We start from the raw sequence: 20,388 nt of genomic DNA on the forward strand, positions 1-20,388 counted from the left end.
CATTTCGCAAACATGGCCATCTCCGGAGATCCAGAGAATTCCATTCTTTTCTATTAATAATTTTGTTTACATTTAGGCTTTTCAGATCAGAATATATAATTAAATTAGTAACTTAACATTCTAATTTAATAAAATACACATTTCAAACAATATATTATTATAACCCCACTTTATATTCGTAAATATTCTTAAACGTCACTTCAGAGTATAAATATCTGTCTATCACTCACTGTATAGTTGGTTGCCTAGGCACATGGCTCACTTAAATCTATTTACAACATTAAAATTACTAAAATACAACTTTTTACAATTATTATATGCTAATTTATTAAAAATGCCCTCACATAAATATATTTTTATTAAATTCTCTAATATATAACTTCTTAAAATAATCAAATACTTTTTTATATCTAATATTATGTAGTATATAACTTATAAATTATTTTCTATAAACCCCAATTGTCACAATACCCCAAAAATAATATTTAAAATAAATAATTTACTTATTATTTTTTTAAATATTAATTTTCTCATACCTTATTAAATTCAATTTTTTTTTTATTTAAAATGTGTTAAATACATCCCTGTTCGCTGTCTATGTCAAAGCAGAGAACAACGGATCACAGTTCGGCTATTCTATGGTCAAACTGTCATGTCAAATGGAGAGAATAAAATATAACCTTAATTAAAAATATAATGGATATTGTGTTCTGTTTATTTATAGACAAAATCTAGGAATTATTTCCATTTAAAATAACTTTCATCAATATAAATTGGTAAGTTTTTTCACTTTATTATATTAGAAAGACATTTTTATAGCAATTATAGTATCAATTTTGTGTCTAACCCCAAATTATGATTTTTAGGGTAGAAATTAATTTCCATATATACAAAATTCAACAAGTATGATGTCAAATTGATTCAAAATAATGAAATCTACCATCTACCATTTAACAAATCAAGTCTATTGAATAAAATGGATATATCAGTAAGCTGTTAGTATTAAGTTTATAACCTAGATATATCATTACTTTTTGAAAAATTGTACATTTTTCTTGATTTATTTTTAGTCCAACTTTGTCTAATCTATTTATTATAATTTTTAGGTGTTTCTCATGATCTTCAGCAGTTTTAGAAAAAATTAATATATCACCAATGTAGTGAATTACAAAATGTTCATATTGATCCAAAATATCATGAAGACATCTACATAGAACACTGCAAGATGATTGAAGCCCAACTGGTACTACTTTGAATTGATATACTACTCTATCTATCTGAAATCCTGTATACTGTCTACTTTTTCTTTCTAGAGGTATTAACCAGAAACTATGCTGTAAATCGATTTTAGTGAAAAATGACATTCCTGTAATTCTTCCTAATATTCCATCTATAGTCATTGGTGCTTCAAATTGCTTTTCAGTAATCTTGTTAATATTCCTTGCATCCAAACATAACCTGATTTCACCTGATCTTTTTCGTACTCTTACTATGGGATTTATAAAACGTGTGTCTGCTTTCTCAATGATTCCATCTTCTAACATATTATTAATTGTTTTGTTTACTTCTTCTCTGTATTTATATGGTATTGGGTATGATTTTGTTTTAAAATCTTTTTCCTCCTTAACTCTTATACTAAGGATATAATTCTGTGCAATTCTATTTTCTTTATTGACAAGTCCCTTGTGTTGCTGCAATATGGAAATGACTATTGATTTATATTCTTCAGGGCAATTTAAAACTTTCATCATATCTTCTTCTTTACAAATCACATTATTCTTCAATATGTATTCATTATTCCTTGCTTCCAATTTTACGCACTCCGCCTCGTAGGAATCCATCTGCTTAAAATTTCCATTCCTTAAATATTCACTACAATAATTATTCTTTACATTCTTTTGGGACATTTCCCTATCATCAAAATACATTTCTTCTTCATAAACATCATTATTTTCTTTTAATAATATCCTATCAACTCTTATTCCTTCTTCCACCTCATCTTTCTGCATAAATTTAATTATTTGCCCTTCCAAAGTTACCATTTTTTCTTCAAAATCTATCTTTACTTTCTTCTTTTCCAATTCATCATTTCCCATTAATATATCAACACATAAATCCTTGACAATAAATCCTTGCATATTAATTTCTTTATTAAGAATATTAATTTTAAAATTGGCTAGTTTATCAATTTCACCCAACTTCTTATTATTTGCACCAATAATTTTAATTTTTGGAATCTTTATTATATCTGATAGTTTTAATGTATTAAAAATAAAATTCTCCGAGACTTAAGTACTTTCTGAACCAGTATCTATCATAATTTTAATCATTTTATTTTTGGCCAAAGCATTTATATAAATTAAATTAATAGAGTCAATAATTTTATCTTCATCTAGAGAAATAAATTCAGAAGGTTTTTCATAATAGCAATGGCCTAACTTGTAATTCAGAAAGTTTACTGAACAAAATTTTGATTATTAGAATTGTCAGATTGTATCTGACCACTTGGATCTGATGTACTATGTCTTTCCCTACTATGACTTCTACTCACATTTTCTTGCCTTGTACGATTTCGTTCCCTGTCTTCGCAGCTCCTATTCCTTCGAACACAATTTACCTGTCTGTTATAGTTAGGTTGCTCTGTATTTCTTCTATTGTTAAAATCTTGTCTATTATTATTAGTACTGTTATTAAAATGTTGTTTATTATAATTACTGTTATTATTATTAAAATTTTGTCTATTATAACTAGTATTATTATTAAAGTTCTGTCTATTTGGATTACTGTTAGTATTATTAAAATTTTGTAAACTATCACCATACCTAGTATTATTGTTATATGATTGTCTATATTGTTGATTATCATTTTTATTATATTGAAAGTTATTGTTGTTTTTTCTGTTGTTATTATTACTTGTCATATTGCCTCTTTGTATTCTTTGAATAAAATTAATAAAACTATCTATTGTTTGAATATTTTGTACAGTTACGGTTTGCACAACATCAGCATCAAAATGTCTAGATACATTTAAGACTGTTTCATCCTCTCTAAGTGGTGGTTCTAAATATTTTGCAACTGTTATCAATTTCAATGCATAATCTACCATATTTGATTTTAAATTTTGATTATACTTTCCAAAATATAGAATTTCTCTAAACTTGGCTTGCTCTAATTCACCCCAATAATAATTTAAAAATTTATTTTCAAATGTTTGAAAATTATCTAAATCATTCTCAATACTAGCAGACCAAGTTGCTGCATTGTCATTTAATGTCATCCTAATATAATCTTTAATATCATTAATATTATTCACAAATCTTAATTTATGTTTTAAACTATTTATGTATACTCTAGGATGCAAATTTTTTATATTACCAGAGAATTTAATCCCAGTCTCATTTGTTAAATTTAAGTAAGGTCTCCCTATGTCTCTCATTTGTGAAATATCATCTATTCTCTGTTCCACATTTCTTATTTGATTACTATTTATTTGGATATTTTGTTGTATATCGTCTAATTTTTCTTCTGTGTTTCTCCTGTCTTCGTTAATTTTTACTTCTAAGTTACATTTCTGTAACTCTATTTTCTGTTCTATATCTATTTTATTATCTTGAATAATCCTCTTTACTTCTGTCCTCTCATTGTCTATCCTTTTCTTGTAGTCCTTCCGTATACTTTTTATTTCATTTGCAACTTTTTTTTCTGCAGCTTCAAGTTTTTTATCCATTTGTTTTTCCATTTGTTTTACAATTTTATTATTATTATCTTCTATTTTCTTTTCTAATTTTCTATAATTCTCTTCTAATTTCTGTTCCATTTTTTTCATCTCTTCTTTGACTTCTTGTGAATTCTGTTCCATTTTGTGTTCTATTTTTTTCGTATTCTCTTCCATTGTCTTGTTCATCTGCATCATTAATGACATCAAAGCTGCCATATTGACATTTTCCTCTCTTTCTGAATTCATTTCTGCAGTATCTTGTGGAACTTGAACTAAACTCTCCTCTTGTATAGGTTGTGTTTCTACTTCCACATCTTCTTCATTCTTTTTGCTTCTTGTACCTTTCTTTCCTTGAGACATTTTGAGACTTTACTTGTTCAAATATATTTAAAAATAAAATCTATAATTTTTTCTTTCTACTGATAATTAATTTAATTATATGAGAGCACTTATCTTTCCAAACTAATTCTTTTAAATAGAGAGCCACCGCGTTGGGTGCCAAATTGTTATGATGTGTTTTTTGTTTGAATGATGAGCAATGAGTATTTTTAATAATATAGGGTTTTTATCGCGGTTCTCAAAGAATTAGCTTGTAAGTACTTTTTTAAATTATCTTTATTATAACTATTATGAAACACACATATATATCTAACCTAGCCAATGTAAATTTAAAATAAACTATCTTTAAATTGATATTCTTATAAAACTAATTAAATTCTATAGACAATCTAAAATTTAAACAAAACTATCTTTAAAATTGAAATTGTTATGACACTAACTAAATTATATTAACAAAATTTTGTACCTTTCTTTCACTGAATGCCTAAATGAACTGTTTTCTACTATATAGATTCTAATCACCACTGAATGTCTTCGTACTTCAGTTATCCTTGTTTTTTGTGAAATTACTTTTTCCAATTTCAGCTTCTACCAATTTAAGATATAGTTTTCTTCACCAGCATTTATACACCACCAACCAAACCAGCAAACACCATTTATATTTATTCTTCTTTTCAATATACCAATATCCAATTATTATAAGTTGATTTATACTAATCTCCAATCATAATATAATTTAATTCCTTCCAATGTCCATCCAATATTCTTCTAATATACTTTTATAATCTTCAATAATTATTTGTGTATAATTATAAATGTGCATTAAATATATGCATAATTTTTTAATCTTCATTTAACTCACTATATTAAACAATTGGACTATCTTCAACTAACTTTCATATTTCTTATTAAACTGCTTGACTGACTTACTAAAACTGTGAACAATTGACTTCACTAACTAACTTTCATAATAAACTGCTTGACTTCTGACTAAAAACTTTAAAACTGCCATCTTGAATCCAAATCACGGGTATTTATATCCTTTTCGATATTCCAGAACCATCTGGTAAGAAATCATGTATTATTTAGTTCTATTAAATACTTGTCTGAATTTTCTGGAACAAACCATTTCGCAAACATGGCCATCTCCGGAGATCCAGAGAATTCCATTCTTTTCTATTAATAATTTTGTTTACATTTAGGCTTTTCAGATCAGAATATATAATTAAATTAGTAACTTAACATTCTAATTTAATAAAATACACATTTCAAACAATATATTATTATAACCCCACTTTATATTCGTAAATATTCTTAAACGTCACTTCAGAGTATAAATATCTGTCTATCACTCACTGTATAGTTGGTTGCCTAGGCACATGGCTCACTTAAATCTATTTACAACATTAAAATTACTAAAATACAACTTTTTACAATTATTATATGCTAATTTATTAAAAATGCCCTCACATAAATATATTTTTATTAAATTCTCTAATATATAACTTCTTAAAATAATCAAATACTTTTTTATATCTAATATTATGTAGTATATAACTTATAAATTATTTTCTATAAACCCCAATTGTCACAATATATGTATATATAAAACTGAGGATAAACATTTTTATTTAAATATTTTATAACATAACATTTGCAGCGATAACACTTCTTTATATTCTCTAAGGGTTTTCAAAACATTTGAGCCAGTTTGTAATATATTTTTTATTTTGTTAGTGTTGTGTCATTTTTGTAATTAATTGTAACATACATGATTTATGTTTTTGTTTTTAACAATATATAGGTAAACATTTTTAATTTAATATGTTATAATACAGTTTGCAGCAATATAATATCTTCGTATTATCTAAACATTTTATAAAATTTTGAGCCACTTAGTATAAGTTTTAGATTGTTTGTTCTGAGCTTTTTGTAATTAATTGAAATATTAATATTTATATCACTAAACTATACTAGATTATAAAACTCTATCATATATATTATAAAATGATGAAATATCACTAAATTGTAAAATTATATTACTAAACTATATTTGATTATAAAACTATATCACTATTTACCATTGTGAAATAAATAAATTATGAAAATATTAATAAATTTTTGTTTCACTACACAAAGTTTGCAGCAATAACATTTCTTATTCTCTGTGCTTCCAACACCCAACCATTTGTTTTGATTTGCCTCCTTTGGAATCATTTCTATGAGAACTACAGGCTGTACTTCATCTTTTTCACCATTTTGGCACCAAGTGTTCCACTATCCCTGCAGTTATTTCTGTTAATACTTTACTAAATGTACTTTGTTCCATTGAAAATAACAGGTCGTTACCAGTACATTTTTGTAACTTCCATTTCCTACAAAATTAAGTAGGGAGAGAACCTTTAATTCTATTGAAATTTAGTTACCCCTCTGCCTTTCAGAAACTACAGGTGGCAAAGTATCTACAACATACCTAGCAATATTTTTGACACCCTAAAATACTTTATGAAGATCTAGAGCTGGTTATCTATTTCAAATGGGCTACTGGTGTCCCGTAACTGACGTTGCTCTACATTTACATAATTTCTTTCTGCCACATCATTCCATTCATTGCGTAATAACAAATTTACAAAATCCATTTTTTCAAAAACAAACAAGAAGCCAAAAATAACGTTTTATGTAATTTTCTGCTGTGGCTTGGTCACTTTACGCATAGCAATGCAGGGCATGATACATCATACCGTTTTTACACATTATGTTTTGAGAACTGTAATCTGATGTACGTTTTCTGAATTTTACACTAGTATGTAATTATTTACGTAAATGATACATCATAGCCACCATTAGCAGCATCAATAATCAGTATCTTAAATTTTATTACATTTGTAATTTTTACCTACGACTTTAATTTTGAGGCACCTTCAGGATAGAACTGCTCTACTTCTTTAATTAGGGGATATTGCATATTTGTTAAAGCCCCAATTACCTGGAAGACGGCATCAGCATGTGGCAGTAAGGAATAAGGTATGAAATCCAAGATTTTAAAAATTTTCATCCTTCTAATGGCTCGCTCAACATGAATTCTAGCCCTAGCAATGCACTCAGTCTGTCTAACTTGCTCAGGGGTAAACTGTGCAGTTGTTAGAAAGGGTGGAATGTTAACGTGTACTCCAGATGGCACTATATCTTTAATTAAAAATCCTTTGTCTGCTAAAATTAAATCCCCTGCTTCTAAGTGATCTAGAATTCCACAATCTTTAACAATTTTTTTGTCAGATGTTGATCCTGGATATAGGCATGATACAAATGTAACTACTCCATTGGGAGCCACTCCGACTAATCCTTTACATGTATTCCTATGTTTGTAGGAACTGTATGTAAGTTTTTGGGTTGCCATACTTGCCCTAGATACACTGGTATATACTTCGGTACAATCTAATATAATTCTACAGTTTGTAAAACTACTAAAGCAGTTTGGTAAACAAAGTTTGTTTTTATTCCGGGAGGGGATTTTGCCCATCAACTGCTTATAAACCACTTCATGTAAAACATGCAGCCATGTTGTAACAATATTGGACACTGTAGCTTGTGCAACACTAAATCGGACAGCAAGATCTTCATGGGGAAAGTTTTGCCTTAACTTCATAAGGGTCATTAATAATTGATCTATTTTTCTAATTTTTTCTACTTTCGACTTGTAATAATAATTCACTTCAATGTTTTTCAGTAGGTCGAAAAGAGATGTGAAAATTTTTTCTGTAGGTAGGCCAGTATAAAGAAGTATGAGCCTGTCGTTACCCCTGATGTTCTCAAAAGAAAACTTCTCTGAAAGGTGTTTCAGATCTTCACTCACTTGTTGCAAATTTTGCCTAAGAAAATAGTTTTCTGCATCTACCACAGCATGTAATGCCAAACTCTTTGTAGTTACAGATCCAGTTAAGGTAGATGGTTGTGGTTCTTCGACAGATCTATAATAATTGTACTGTATTAGTATAACACACAAATTCTTTATTATTTATTATATATATATATATATATATATATATATATATACATATACTGAAAAATATCACACTTGTGCTTATTTAATAGTGCATTGCATTGTGCCAACATATGATTAATGGGTGACAAGTTAAAATATAATAAAATATATCAACTTTTAACGTTCTTAGTCTAGCCTTTGGTATCTTGAATTTAATATAATTAATAAAATTACAGTCCTTATACTTAGTATGATGTAAAATATAGACAAATATCACAGCTTGTTTGTTTCTCTTGTCATATTGGGCCGTTATTTTAAAACAGTCAACCATGGACATGTATAATATTATGTAGGGATATTAGTTATTTTTCCTTACATAGAGACACCTCAAGAATCATTTCTAAACTTTTTCTATATTATAGTTCTTACTACTTCTAATTACAAAACTCAATAGCATATATGCCTTCTGCACAATTGTTTCATAGTGCTGGTTAAATTTCATATTGCTCTGAAAAACAACTCTATATATAAATAGCTTTACATTGTTTATATTAAATGGATTTGCTACTATATTAAGTTGCTTTTGTGTAAATGTAACAACAGAGCACTTGTTTACATTCAAATACATTTTATTATGAGTAAACCAATTGCAAACAGTGCCCAAATCTTGCTGTAATTTATAACTATCTTCCAAGCATGATATTTCCTTGAACATTTTGAAATCATCTATACTCAGCTAATCTATCTACCCATATGCCATGATTATATAATACATATAAGGAGAAGTAGTTTAAATACATTAATACCTTGCATCATGCATTAGGACATCCTCAATGATTTCAGTTACTTCTTTCTTTGCTCTAGTTCTTTTCTCCGGGGTTGGAAACTTTTTTGTTTTTCCTTCATTATGTACGAATAATGTAGGCCCATTCTCTTTTTTTCCATCTACAAAATGGCAACTGCAGAGGAAAGCCCCAGGACCTGGTTCTACTGTTCTTCTGTAAAATAACATATGCAAAAGAATGATATAGTACATTATTACCAAAAACAAAATATTCTATTTGATAAATTTTCACCTTGTCAATTGTATCCATAGATTCCTTGTTTTTGTATTCTTTGGAAAACGATAAAATTTACATTTTTCTCGTACATTGTAATGATTACAATTGGGTGCCCAACACATTACCATTTTTCCTACAAAGAAAACATTTAGAATAAAATACACTTTATTTATTAATTATTACAAAAAACAATTCCATTTTAAAGTTATAAGTTAAGTAAACAAGGATTGTTTTGTGGAATTTAATGATTTGTTTGCAAATTGGCTTCTTCAGTAAAATGTATCTTTAAATATACATCATTTTACATACCTTGAAGCGAAAAACGAGTTATTTTCAACAAAAACGTACAAAATCGATGTATTAAAAATCTACTTATGGTAATCACAATAGAATGCTTGGTTTGTTTGGATCACAGAATCATAGATTACTAATCACAACTTGTGATTAGTATTCTGTGGTTTGGATACAGGACCATAACCTATCTCAACGCGTGACGTCACCACTAATGAAGCGCATTGGCTATAAGTACGTGTGCTTGGTTGTATAGTAATTTTCAGCCACTTCCATTCTGTCAAAAAGTAACTAACTTCGCAAAAAATTTACTCTCTTATTAATAAACACGGACTAACCTTGGACTAACATTAGTCCCAGGACTACACCAATAATATTCATTTTTCGTATTAATAAACAGCGACTAAGGACAGACTAAGCTAAACCTTGGCTAGTCTCAGACTTCAGACTAACATTTAATCCGAGGTAGTGGCAGGTTTAAGAGAATGACTAACTTGACAATTGACATTGGGCGCGTTCAGCAGACGGAGCTGCTCCACAACTGTTGAGTAAAAGTCTGCAAAATCAAACCGCTACCGATACGCTACTTCCGGAGCGGCCTGTCAAATTTGGTAGCGTAAAAATGTATCGCTAACGCTAAATCCATCCAACATGTTGAGAGAAATGTCATTCATGACATTTCTGTACTAAAATTGAGGGTTAGGTGTTTGTTTTGTTTTTTTACTTCCAGCCATATATTACTTTATTATAAGGACATATCCATTGAATTTATTTAACTTGTTTAGAGGTATTTCTTGATTGGATTTCTAATTCCTTTCCAGCTGTTTCCTAATAACAAAAAGGTGATTCATTATTTATCTTTACAATTTAATGACTGTTTGGTTCCATTCCTTCATGTTTTGTTCATACTTTCTTTTCACTTCATATATTAGCTATTAAAAATGTTTACGTCGAAATTGATCATTACTTATAGTTAATGTTATCTAAAAAGAAAACTCTGAAAACTTTTGTTTTCTACATCTCTATAACTTTTATTATAATTTCTTCCCACTACAGCTATTTCAGCATTTTGTCTTTCTCAATTGACAAACAAATGTCTGCTTTACACTTTATAGTATCTGAACAAATAAAGGAGGGGAAAGCTGTATGTCTCAAATTGGTCATTCAGAATTATATCTGTATATTTTAATACATCTCACTGCCATGAGAAGCATAATGTGATACACGGGTAATACGATTTTACAGCCGCGAGAATCAAATATCAAATACACACGCATTTGTAATGCTCACACATCACAAATTATGAAAGCTCTGAGAAGCAATTGTGGTCTCTCATATCAAAGTATCATTAATGCAGTTTAAACGTAGACGGCTGTAAGTAACAGAAACTATATTTGGCCTCTGAAATATGTGAACCAATGTTTGATTCTCACAGCCTGAAAAGTGGGTTACTGATAAAAACTACTTAAGTCAACTATTATATATTTATTTTTTAACGAAAACTATTATTTAAATACATTGTTATTTTAATAAGAAATTAACAAAAACTTTATATATTAAAAAAATATTGTTTTCATTACACTATTTAGTTTCTCTTGTTTTTTTAACTCATTTTCACAGTATAAAGAATTGCACAGAGTACACAGTGAAATCAACAAACACCTACGGGCTAACAGTTGGAAATAAGTAATATTCATTTAGAGCAAAATTGTATTTTTCTGTAAAATGGCCTGTATTGTGGAAATGGACATATAATTGTAATAAACGATATTACATTGATAAACAAGGTCGCATGAATCATATGGACTTGTTTTTGTGTGAATCAGCATGTGATGCACACTGCTGTAATATACGATATCAGTCAACAAGGCTGCGTGAATCATATAGTGATTCTCACCTCTAACTAACACAAATTAAGGTTTTTTTTTAAAGAAATGTGTAGATATATACTTAGATTTTAATTGTGTGTGTATATAGAGTTAAAAAGATATACAGCCAGAAGGGTCCTTTTTTTTCACTATGGTGCAGTGTGAGGGTTCATAAATTTCTCAATTTAAGGGTTTGAAATTGTTCACTAAACAAATTATTATGATATAAAAGGTGAAGTGTGCATGTAGACTCTGTTTTTTGTTGTTGAAAGCTCTTTTGTGTTCTGGTATACATTTGTTTAAGGTTCTACCGTTTTAACAGATGTAATATTGTATGTTGGGTTTTTGATTAAGTTTGTTATACCCCACTGTATAAATGTTTTTTTATGTTGGCTCTGGTGTTTATTATATTTGCTTAAGTAATTGTTTGTTCTGAAAGCTGGTGTTATTCCTCTCTGTTTCTGGTTTTTTAGTTCTGTTGTTATCATGCCTGTAGATGTAATTATTGTTTAAAATTCGTTGATGGTTTTATTACTTACATATCAAAGTCATTCTTTCAGGCACTATATAGCTTTCCTTATTTAGATGATAATTGTGTGTAATGTTTAATCTAATTGTCAACTATCTAATATGTTGTTTCCAAGTAAGTGAAAATTTACTATATATTTACTGACGATTTAAAATGCTTTAAAATAAACAAATGCCAGGCCGAAGTCTGCAGAAGGATATTGATCGCCTCTAAGTGGAGCACACAAAATGGTATTTGGATGCGTCAAAATGTCATAGTTTTCATTTGCACCTTCCTCATCCCCCAATAATATTCGAATATAGTAAACACAATTTAACCATATATTCTACTTTTGAAACCAAGGATCTAGGTGTGAACCTTGACTCTAACTATAAATCACACATTTCCACAACAATACAGAAATCTATGAAGCTACTTGGATTTGTGAAGAGAACCATCAAAGATTTTTCTTACATCTCTGCTATTTGATCTCCTTCTCCATGGTTAGATCCCTTTTCATTTACTGGTCTACAGTTTTGTCCCCTATTACATTGCATCTAAACTGAAACTTAAGACTGTCCAATTTTCTGTCATGCCATTGTATGGATGCATGTATACTGTGAATATGTTGCATTAGAATGTATACTGAACTTCTCTTGAGGTATATAGAAATCAAAGAGACTTAATAGTTCTATTTAAAATTATCAACAGCCTGTGCAGCTGCTTCAAACTTCTCTCCAAAATATTTGTTTATTATTCTCCAATATTGCAACTAGGTATGTGCAGACTTTTTATATTCTTTTCATATATTCAATTACTCTTATAACAGCTTTACTCCCAGAACTCTTCTATTAGCTAACTCTTCAAAGAAGCTCCAAATTTTTAATCTATCAGTTTTCCCCTTCAAAAGTGATAATTCTGATTCAACTTTGTAATACTTTCGACTTCAGCTTTTGTATTGTGTTTAGTGTTACATTATCTGCATGCATTATATAACTTAATACCATTATACCTTGTGACTTTTTCTGAATTGATTTGTTATCTTATTTTGTGACTGTATATGTTATTTTTTTTTTGTAATCATACTATTCATATATTCTTCTTCCAAATCAGTTTATTGTATTAACTACATTTATAGCACTGTAAATAAAACTTGTAAAATGTTGTAAATAAAATGATATATTTTTAGTAGCTTTTGTTTTATTAAAATTAATTCTTTTACAGAGGAAAGTGTGTTTATAAGCCAAATAAGAAAAGTTTGTAAATATAACATAAATATTAATGAACCAAAATATATACAAGTATCATCATTCTATTTGCCTTTTCGCCACATTAATAGATGTTCCACTTTTTATCTAAAGGAATTGTAGGGTATTGAATTGAAATGGGTATAACTCCTAAATTTCCTAGTTGCTGAGTAATTACCCAAAATATTTATATGTAGTTTTCAAAGAACTAATAATCTTTACTAAAACCTACTTCAGCACATTCCCTACTCATGCGAAAATGCTTCACAAAAAGATCTCCCATATATTATTGGTGAATGGTTTCCTCATAAAACTTTTGATTACGAGGCACTTGAGCTCTCAACATTATTTAGCTCTAATTCTTCATTTTGTGTCAACTGATCCACAACATTTCCAATTAGCTGGATATTATTTTCCTCGTCCGCAAGTTCTTCCACTAATACTCTAATTATGTCATTCCTTTCTATATTCCTATTCATAGATAAAGAATTCTTATTATATAAATGTGACGTAAAGTTAAATAATATTTAAAAGTCAAGCTAAATTGGCAATCTACTGACAAACGTAAACAAAGAACAAAAATATTTAATTTTTAAAATGACAAATTATTTGACATTGACAGATAAGGTAGCGGTAGCGGAATCCAGCAGGTTTTGACTTATGACATTTGGTCCAGCGCTAACCGATGGATTCGGAAGTAGCGGAGCGGTAGCTGCTCCGTCTGCTGAACGCGCCCATTGAGTTGAGTTTTGTTTTGGTATTCATAACCTGAATTGTTTTTGATTATTCATATACATTATTTAATAATGGAAGATTATTTTATCAACGACTTAAGATTAATAGAACAACTTAATGACCATAGAAAGCAGCGAAATAATATTCATCTACGACATATTAAAATATATAAAATTAGAAAAATTCCTCTAGAAGAATTAGAAGAAAATGAATTTAAGTGCAAATATCGCTTTTCAAAAGCTACAGCAGTTTTTATAATAGATATGCTTAGATATGATTTATCTGGTGATTCCAGAGGTGGACATATACCTCCTCATTTAAAAGTTTTGTCTGCAATAAGAACTTGGGCCCATGGAGAAGTGAAATTTTTATTAAAGTTATTAATAAAAGTATATCTATATTGCATCTAGTATTGTTAACTTTTAGTTCTAAATATTTATTAGTTACACTATAAGCTCAGCAAAATTTAATTTCTAAATTGACTAATTACATTATAATTTCAACAGATTCAAGATGATGCTGGAGACTGGAGATATTATTGGTATAAGTCAGCCAGCAGTCTCCCTTGTTTGTAAACAAGTGGCTTTAGCTCTGGTACAGCACAGAGCTCGTTGGATCAAAATGCCAGAAAATGATTTGGAACAAAATGCCACAATTGTGGATTTAGGCAAGTAATCGGAGCTATTGACTGCACTCATATAGGAATACCAAAAGTTAGTGGAAACATTGGACAATATTACGTAAATAGAAAAGGAAATAGTTCAATAAATGTACAAGTAAGTTAAGAATAATTCTAGGCTAATTTGGTCACTTACTAAATTTATTGTATATGTCAAAACATAAGTCACCTATTCTGGGCTCATATAGAATAATTTTAGTAAAAAAACACAAGAAAGTTTCAAAACCACTTGCTAAATGTCTAAAATTTATATATTTTTAAAATATACAAAACCTCTGTACATGTTCAGTGTGGTTTTATTTCTAAATCTGTGACTTATATATAAAGTCACATATGTCAAACAGTTGTGACAAGTTATAAATAGAATGCTAGTGAAAATCCAGAAATTTGTATTTTTTAATTTATTTCAAAAATAATATGACTGGATTTACTGAGCTGTTTCATTCTCTTATTTACTATTATGTAATACTATTTTATTCTATTTTAAGACATAAATGTTTGTTTTCTTTTAGATTGTGTCCAATGCAAATGTTGTAAAAACAACCTGTGTAATATTGTAATCGTAGTATAGTTATTTTATCAAATTGTGCGCTCGGGTCGTCAGCTATCGTGTTAACGTGTGTGCGACTGATTCCTATAAACCCTCTCTTCCCCGCTTTATATAACTTAGGACTAGGACAGACAGTGCCAATTTGCCTCTCGGCAAGTGAAGGCCGGGTGTTGTGTGTGATCCCGAAAAGTGCGTGGTGCGTAAGTGATAAATGCGCTTGTAAACCCGGTGTTTTGTGTTAAAACGTATATAGTTGGTCTCTCTCAATTTTATCATTTCATGTATATCTGTTACTGCCTCCCCGCACTCACTGTAAAGCTAATATTTGTATAACTCTTTATGTAACTATCAGAATTGCGATAATTGTCAATGTTTGAACCAGCCCTTAAGTCTATTGTGTAAATAAATCGAAGGAAAATACATTTTAATTGTTTTATTGCTTCAGTGGTCCTTAATAAATATTTTGAAGCAATTAGGTGTTCAAATACGCCTCTCTTAAATGTGGATAGTTTGGCAACAAAGTTTACCCTTTCCACCATTTGTGGTCATTCGAGCCGGATATATTGTTTATCGCAATTCTCGCTCTGATTTATCTTCATAAATCAAATTAATTTTCTCTTATTTTAATTCTCTTCCCATAAAAATTAAAATAAACTCATTAGTAAGTGCTCTTCACAAAATAGAACTTTGCATAAGATAAACAATCTCACGGCACATGGAACAGTACGTCACCACGCAAGTGTTTGAAGTGTTTCCACCCAACATTCTTAGATTTATCGCTCTTCCAGGTGCATCTCAAGTGAAATTGCTGACAAGAAACATGTGATGTGCTATGGATTTTTTAGTTTCATTTCTATCTGTTGAGTTCGTTCCAACATATATTTTTATAATCACGTACAGGGACATTCAAAAGTTCGAACGCATATTATTAGTATACGGGACGAGTTTATATTTCGCAGGATTCGTACAGACATTATTTTCTGAGACTCTTGTTTATTATACGGGGTGGACTAAGCTGTATTTTAGACTCTAAAATTTTTTATTTCTCGTGTATCTCTCATAGATAAGTATCTCGCAAAGCTTTCGATACATTTCTAATCGCAATGGATCAATTGAAGAAACAACGCAAACCGTTGAAATCAAAAATCTCCCGTATCTCTAATTGGTTAAGGGATAACTCTGCTCAAGAAACGGATCCCTTGCAGTTCCAACTCCGTCGTACTGAACTAACGAATTGTTACACCAAATATGATGACCTCATGGATCAGATTGAGAAACTGGACGAAGCAAACACGGAAGAACGCGATAGGGAAGAAATTGAAGAAAAGTACTTCTCAACTCTGGCAGGTCTTCAACATAGAATGGAGATGCTCCAACCTCCTTCACACCAGTCCAGTTCCACTTCTCCACGTTTAGCTAGTGCTAAAGTGACTCTTCCCGAAATTAAAATTCAAACTTTCTCAGGATGCTTCTCAGAATGGAGTGCATTCTATCAGCTCTTCGAGACGTTAATTATTAATAACCCGGAACTCAACAACGTCCAGCGTTTTGTTTATCTCAAATCTTTTCTACGCAACGAACCTCTCCAGTTGGTAGAAAACATCCAAGTTTTAGAAGAAAACTTCCAAATCGCGTTAGACACTCTTCGAAATCGCTACGAAAACAAATCGCGCGTAATTAGTTTGCATATACAGCGTCTTTTGAAAGTTCCATCCTTAGTCAAAACTAATGCAAAGGCCTTACGTGAATTTTTGGTCACCGCAAAATAGACCTTACTCGCGCTAAAAAATATGAATGTACCCATCGAGCATTGGGATCTCTTATTAATAGAAATATTTTTGCAAAAAGTGGACTTTACCACTCACCGGTCTTTCGAATACGAGTTAGGGTCAAAAGATATTCCCACGCTAAATCAATTCTTTGATTTTTTAGAAAAAAAGTGTGACAAGTTAAACTCCTCAGATAATAACGATAAAAAAGTTATTAAAACAAACTCTAAAACGGTTCTCTTCTCTTCGGCAAGTAATAAAAATAACTCATACTCCAAAACATGCGTATTTTGTAATAATGCTACACACACTATTTATGCATGCACAAAATTTGCTAATCTTTTCTTACAGGATAAGTATAAATTTGTTAATGAAAACAAACTATGTCGCAACTAAACACTTCTCTCTAAATTGTTCGTCTCAACGTTCATGTAGTATATGCAAGAAAAGGCATCACACACTCTTGCACAATGACCATGAAAATAGCTCTTATTCTAGTAGATCTTTTCAACGACAAAATCACGCAACCTCTCGCAATGTACAAAACACTTGGTCTGATGGTGAAGCCGGCCCAAGTAATTCTGTCTCTCTCTCTGAATCTCAAACCTCTCAGGTCTCAAATGTGATGACTTCTCTCTCTGCTCTGTCAATAAAGCAGGATGTTCTGCTGGCAACCGCTCTAGTTACTATTTATTTAAAGCATGGCGTACCTATACACGCTAGATGTATTTTAGATAGTGGATCTCAGTCGTCATTTGTCTCTAAAGATTTGGTTCAAAAATTAAACCTCTCTCCTTATAGCAAAAGGTTACAAATCTCTACTATCTCTGAACATAGTTTATTCTCGAACAAAATGGTCGATCTAGAAATTTTTCCATACAAAAGAAATGGTAATGGTTTCAAAATCTCCTGTGCTATTTTAGACAACATAACTTGTAGACTTCCCCAGGTATCCATAAACAGAAGTAAATTTAATATCCCCTCTACAGTCACTCTCGCAGATCCCACCTACTCTGTCCCTGGAAATATAGATCTTCTTCTTGCCAGTGACATATATAGCGAATTGTTATCGGATGGTTTAATACGTTTAGGTAAAGGACTCCCTGTTCTCCAGAACACACACTTAGGGTACATTATGTTTGGTTCTTTACCTCCTTACGCACTTCACAAAGGAATTTATCGCTCACAGTTGTCCCCTACACAGTCAAATGTCTCTTTATTTGTCCAGTCCACATCTGAGGAAGATAAGCTCGATAATATAATTCAACAATTCTTCGAAGTCGAAGAAGTGACCCCCTCTGTTAAAATCTCCTCCTCTGAGGATCTGGCTGAACAAATATTCACTGAAACAACTCAAATTCTACCTTCTGGTCGGTTTCAGGTAAAGCTTCCTCTCATTTCTGAAACAGTACATAAAATGCTGGGCAATTCTTACAATATGACTAGGAAAAGGTTTATTAGTTTAGAAAATAAACTCTTAAAACACGAAAATGTATACTCTCAATATAAAGCATTCATCAATGAATATGTTTCTCTTGGACATGCCAAAAAGGTTCCTCTTTCTCTCACAAATGTGCACTTAGAAAATAAATACTTTTTACCTCATCACTCTGTCATAAAAGAAGAATCATTATCTACCAAATTACGGGTGATTTTTGACGGCTCCATAAAAAGTTCCAGTGGCTATTCTCTTAATGACATCCTGTTGAAAGGAAAAACTCTTCAGCCTGAACTTTTCGTCATTCTCCTTCGGTTTAGATTGTATACCTATGTCTTCACTTCCGACATACAAAAAATGTACAGGCAGGTACAAATTCAACCTGATCACGCATTCCTGCAGAATATCCTCTGGCGGGATTCTCCAGAACAGGACATCGAATGTCTTGAGCTTCAAACCGTAACTTATGGAACAAAAAGCGCAAGCTTTCAAAGTACTCGTTGTTTGATGGAATTAGCTAAAACTCATCAAAACACTACCCATTGGCCTCCGATGCTCTCTTAACAGGCTGCTATGTAGATGACATTCTATATGGGGCCAATGACACGCAAACTCTTCTTAAGGCTCATAATGAGATAACTGACCTATTCAACAAGGCATGCATTTCTCTTCATAAATGGTGCTCTAATTCAAAAATGTTTTTAGAAAATGTTTCTACTCTCTCTACAAACTCTGCCTATGTTATTTCACCAGAGAATGCTTCTAATAAGGTTTTAGGTCTCTGTTGGAACCCTAGTACTGATACATTTTCAATTTCTGTACCTCAATTATCAATAAAGGATAATTACACAAAAAGGGAAGTACTCTCTATTATCGCTCAAATTTTTGATCCACAAGGGCTCATTAATCCCGTAACTGTTCTTGCTAAAATTATTATGCAAAAAATTTGGATTTCTAAAATTAATTGGAATGACTCCGTGGATTCAAATATTTTAAATGAATGGTTGAAGTTTATAACTGATCTCGCTGCTCTCAAAGATATAAGCATACCCAGATGTCTTTTCTCATGTCATGAAATTTCTTCTATTGAAATTCACTCTTTTTCTGACGCAAGTTTGAAAGCATATGCTGCTTGTTGTTATATACGGGTTATCTACAAATCAAAAAATGTCTCGTGCTCTCTCATTGCTTCGAAAAGTCGTATTGCTCCTTTAAAGACCATAACGCTTCCAAGGCTGGAACTTATGGGTGCTTTATTGGCTAGCAAGCTCACCACAAAGGTGGTTGATATCATAAAGGATAAATTGCCCTCTATTACCTCTATAAACATGTGGAGTGATTCTGAGATAGTTTTGGCGTGGCTCAGATCACATCACTCCAGATGGAATCAATTTGTCGCCAACAGGGTAGCTCAAATGCAAGAAAATTCTTCTCACTCTCATTGGAGACACGTAAAGTCTAAAGACAACCCTGCTGACATCCTCTCCAGAGGAATGATGCCCTCTAACATACTCAACTCCACTCTTTGGTTTCACGGTCCTCAGTTTTTGCAAACATTTGACCTAAATTTGTCTGAATATAGTCCGAAGTTTAATTCTAATAAATTACCTGAAGAAAGAAAAGTTGTTCTTCACACTCGAAGTGCTCAATTTGATTTCTTTGTCATGCTTTCTGAAAGGTTCTCCAGTTTCACGAAATATGTAAGGACTATAGCTTATGTACTCAGATTTAGTAATAACGCAAAGTCTGGCACTCAAAAATTATCCGGTGCACTTGAAGTATCTGAACTTCAAAATGCCGAAATGAAAATTATAAAATTATTGCAAAACTCAAGTTTCTCCTCAGAAATTGCTGATCTCAAAGGCAATAAGATTATTTCTAATAAGTCTCTCTTACAATTTGCTCCTTTTCTTGACAAAAATGAAATGCTCCGTGTAGGTGGACGTCTTAGGTATTCCGAAGTTACCTTTGATCAAAAATATCCTCTCCTCCTCCCCTCGAAAAATCATGTTGTTCGTTTAATTCTCAAAAAAGAACATCTTAGGCTCCATCATCTTAGGTCCTCAGAATACTCTCTCTCAAGTTCGCCTTAGATATTGGCCCTTGAATGGTCTACGGGAGATTAAGAGGATAGTCCACGAATGTCATGTTTGTTTCAAGTTTAATGCCAAACCCTTAGCTCAAATCATGTCTGATTTACCTA

General features: G+C 30.9%; 3 protein-coding genes across 3 annotated transcripts; 2 read left to right on the plus strand and 1 right to left on the minus strand.

Moving 5' to 3' along the window:
• Positions 1–5,674: 5,674 nt before the first annotated feature.
• On the minus strand, positions 5,675–9,497 carry LOC140431304 (uncharacterized). Its single transcript, XM_072519237.1, has 3 exons — positions 9,410–9,497; positions 8,846–9,233; positions 5,675–8,025 (listed from the first exon to the last, which is right to left on the minus strand). Exons 2-3 carry the CDS (start codon positions 9,073–9,075, stop codon positions 6,954–6,956), a joined length of 1,302 nt encoding a protein of 433 aa, XP_072375338.1. The 5' UTR covers positions 9,076–9,233; positions 9,410–9,497; the 3' UTR covers positions 5,675–6,953.
• An 8,103-nt stretch (positions 9,498–17,600) lies between these two features.
• On the plus strand, positions 17,601–18,749 carry LOC140431300 (uncharacterized). Its single transcript, XM_072519234.1, has one exon. It carries the CDS (start codon positions 17,601–17,603, stop codon positions 18,747–18,749), a length of 1,149 nt encoding a protein of 382 aa, XP_072375335.1.
• Positions 18,750–19,429: 680 nt separating this feature from the next.
• On the plus strand, positions 19,430–20,278 carry LOC140431301 (uncharacterized). The gene has a single exon (XM_072519235.1). The coding sequence runs from the start codon at positions 19,430–19,432 to the stop codon at positions 20,276–20,278; it is 849 nt and encodes a 282-aa protein (XP_072375336.1).
• Positions 20,279–20,388: the final 110 nt, after the last annotated feature.

This window comes from Diabrotica undecimpunctata, unplaced genomic scaffold, assembly GCF_040954645.1.
Source record: "Diabrotica undecimpunctata isolate CICGRU unplaced genomic scaffold, icDiaUnde3 ctg00000627.1, whole genome shotgun sequence".
In the NCBI taxonomy this organism is placed as follows: domain Eukaryota; kingdom Metazoa; phylum Arthropoda; class Insecta; order Coleoptera; family Chrysomelidae; genus Diabrotica; species Diabrotica undecimpunctata.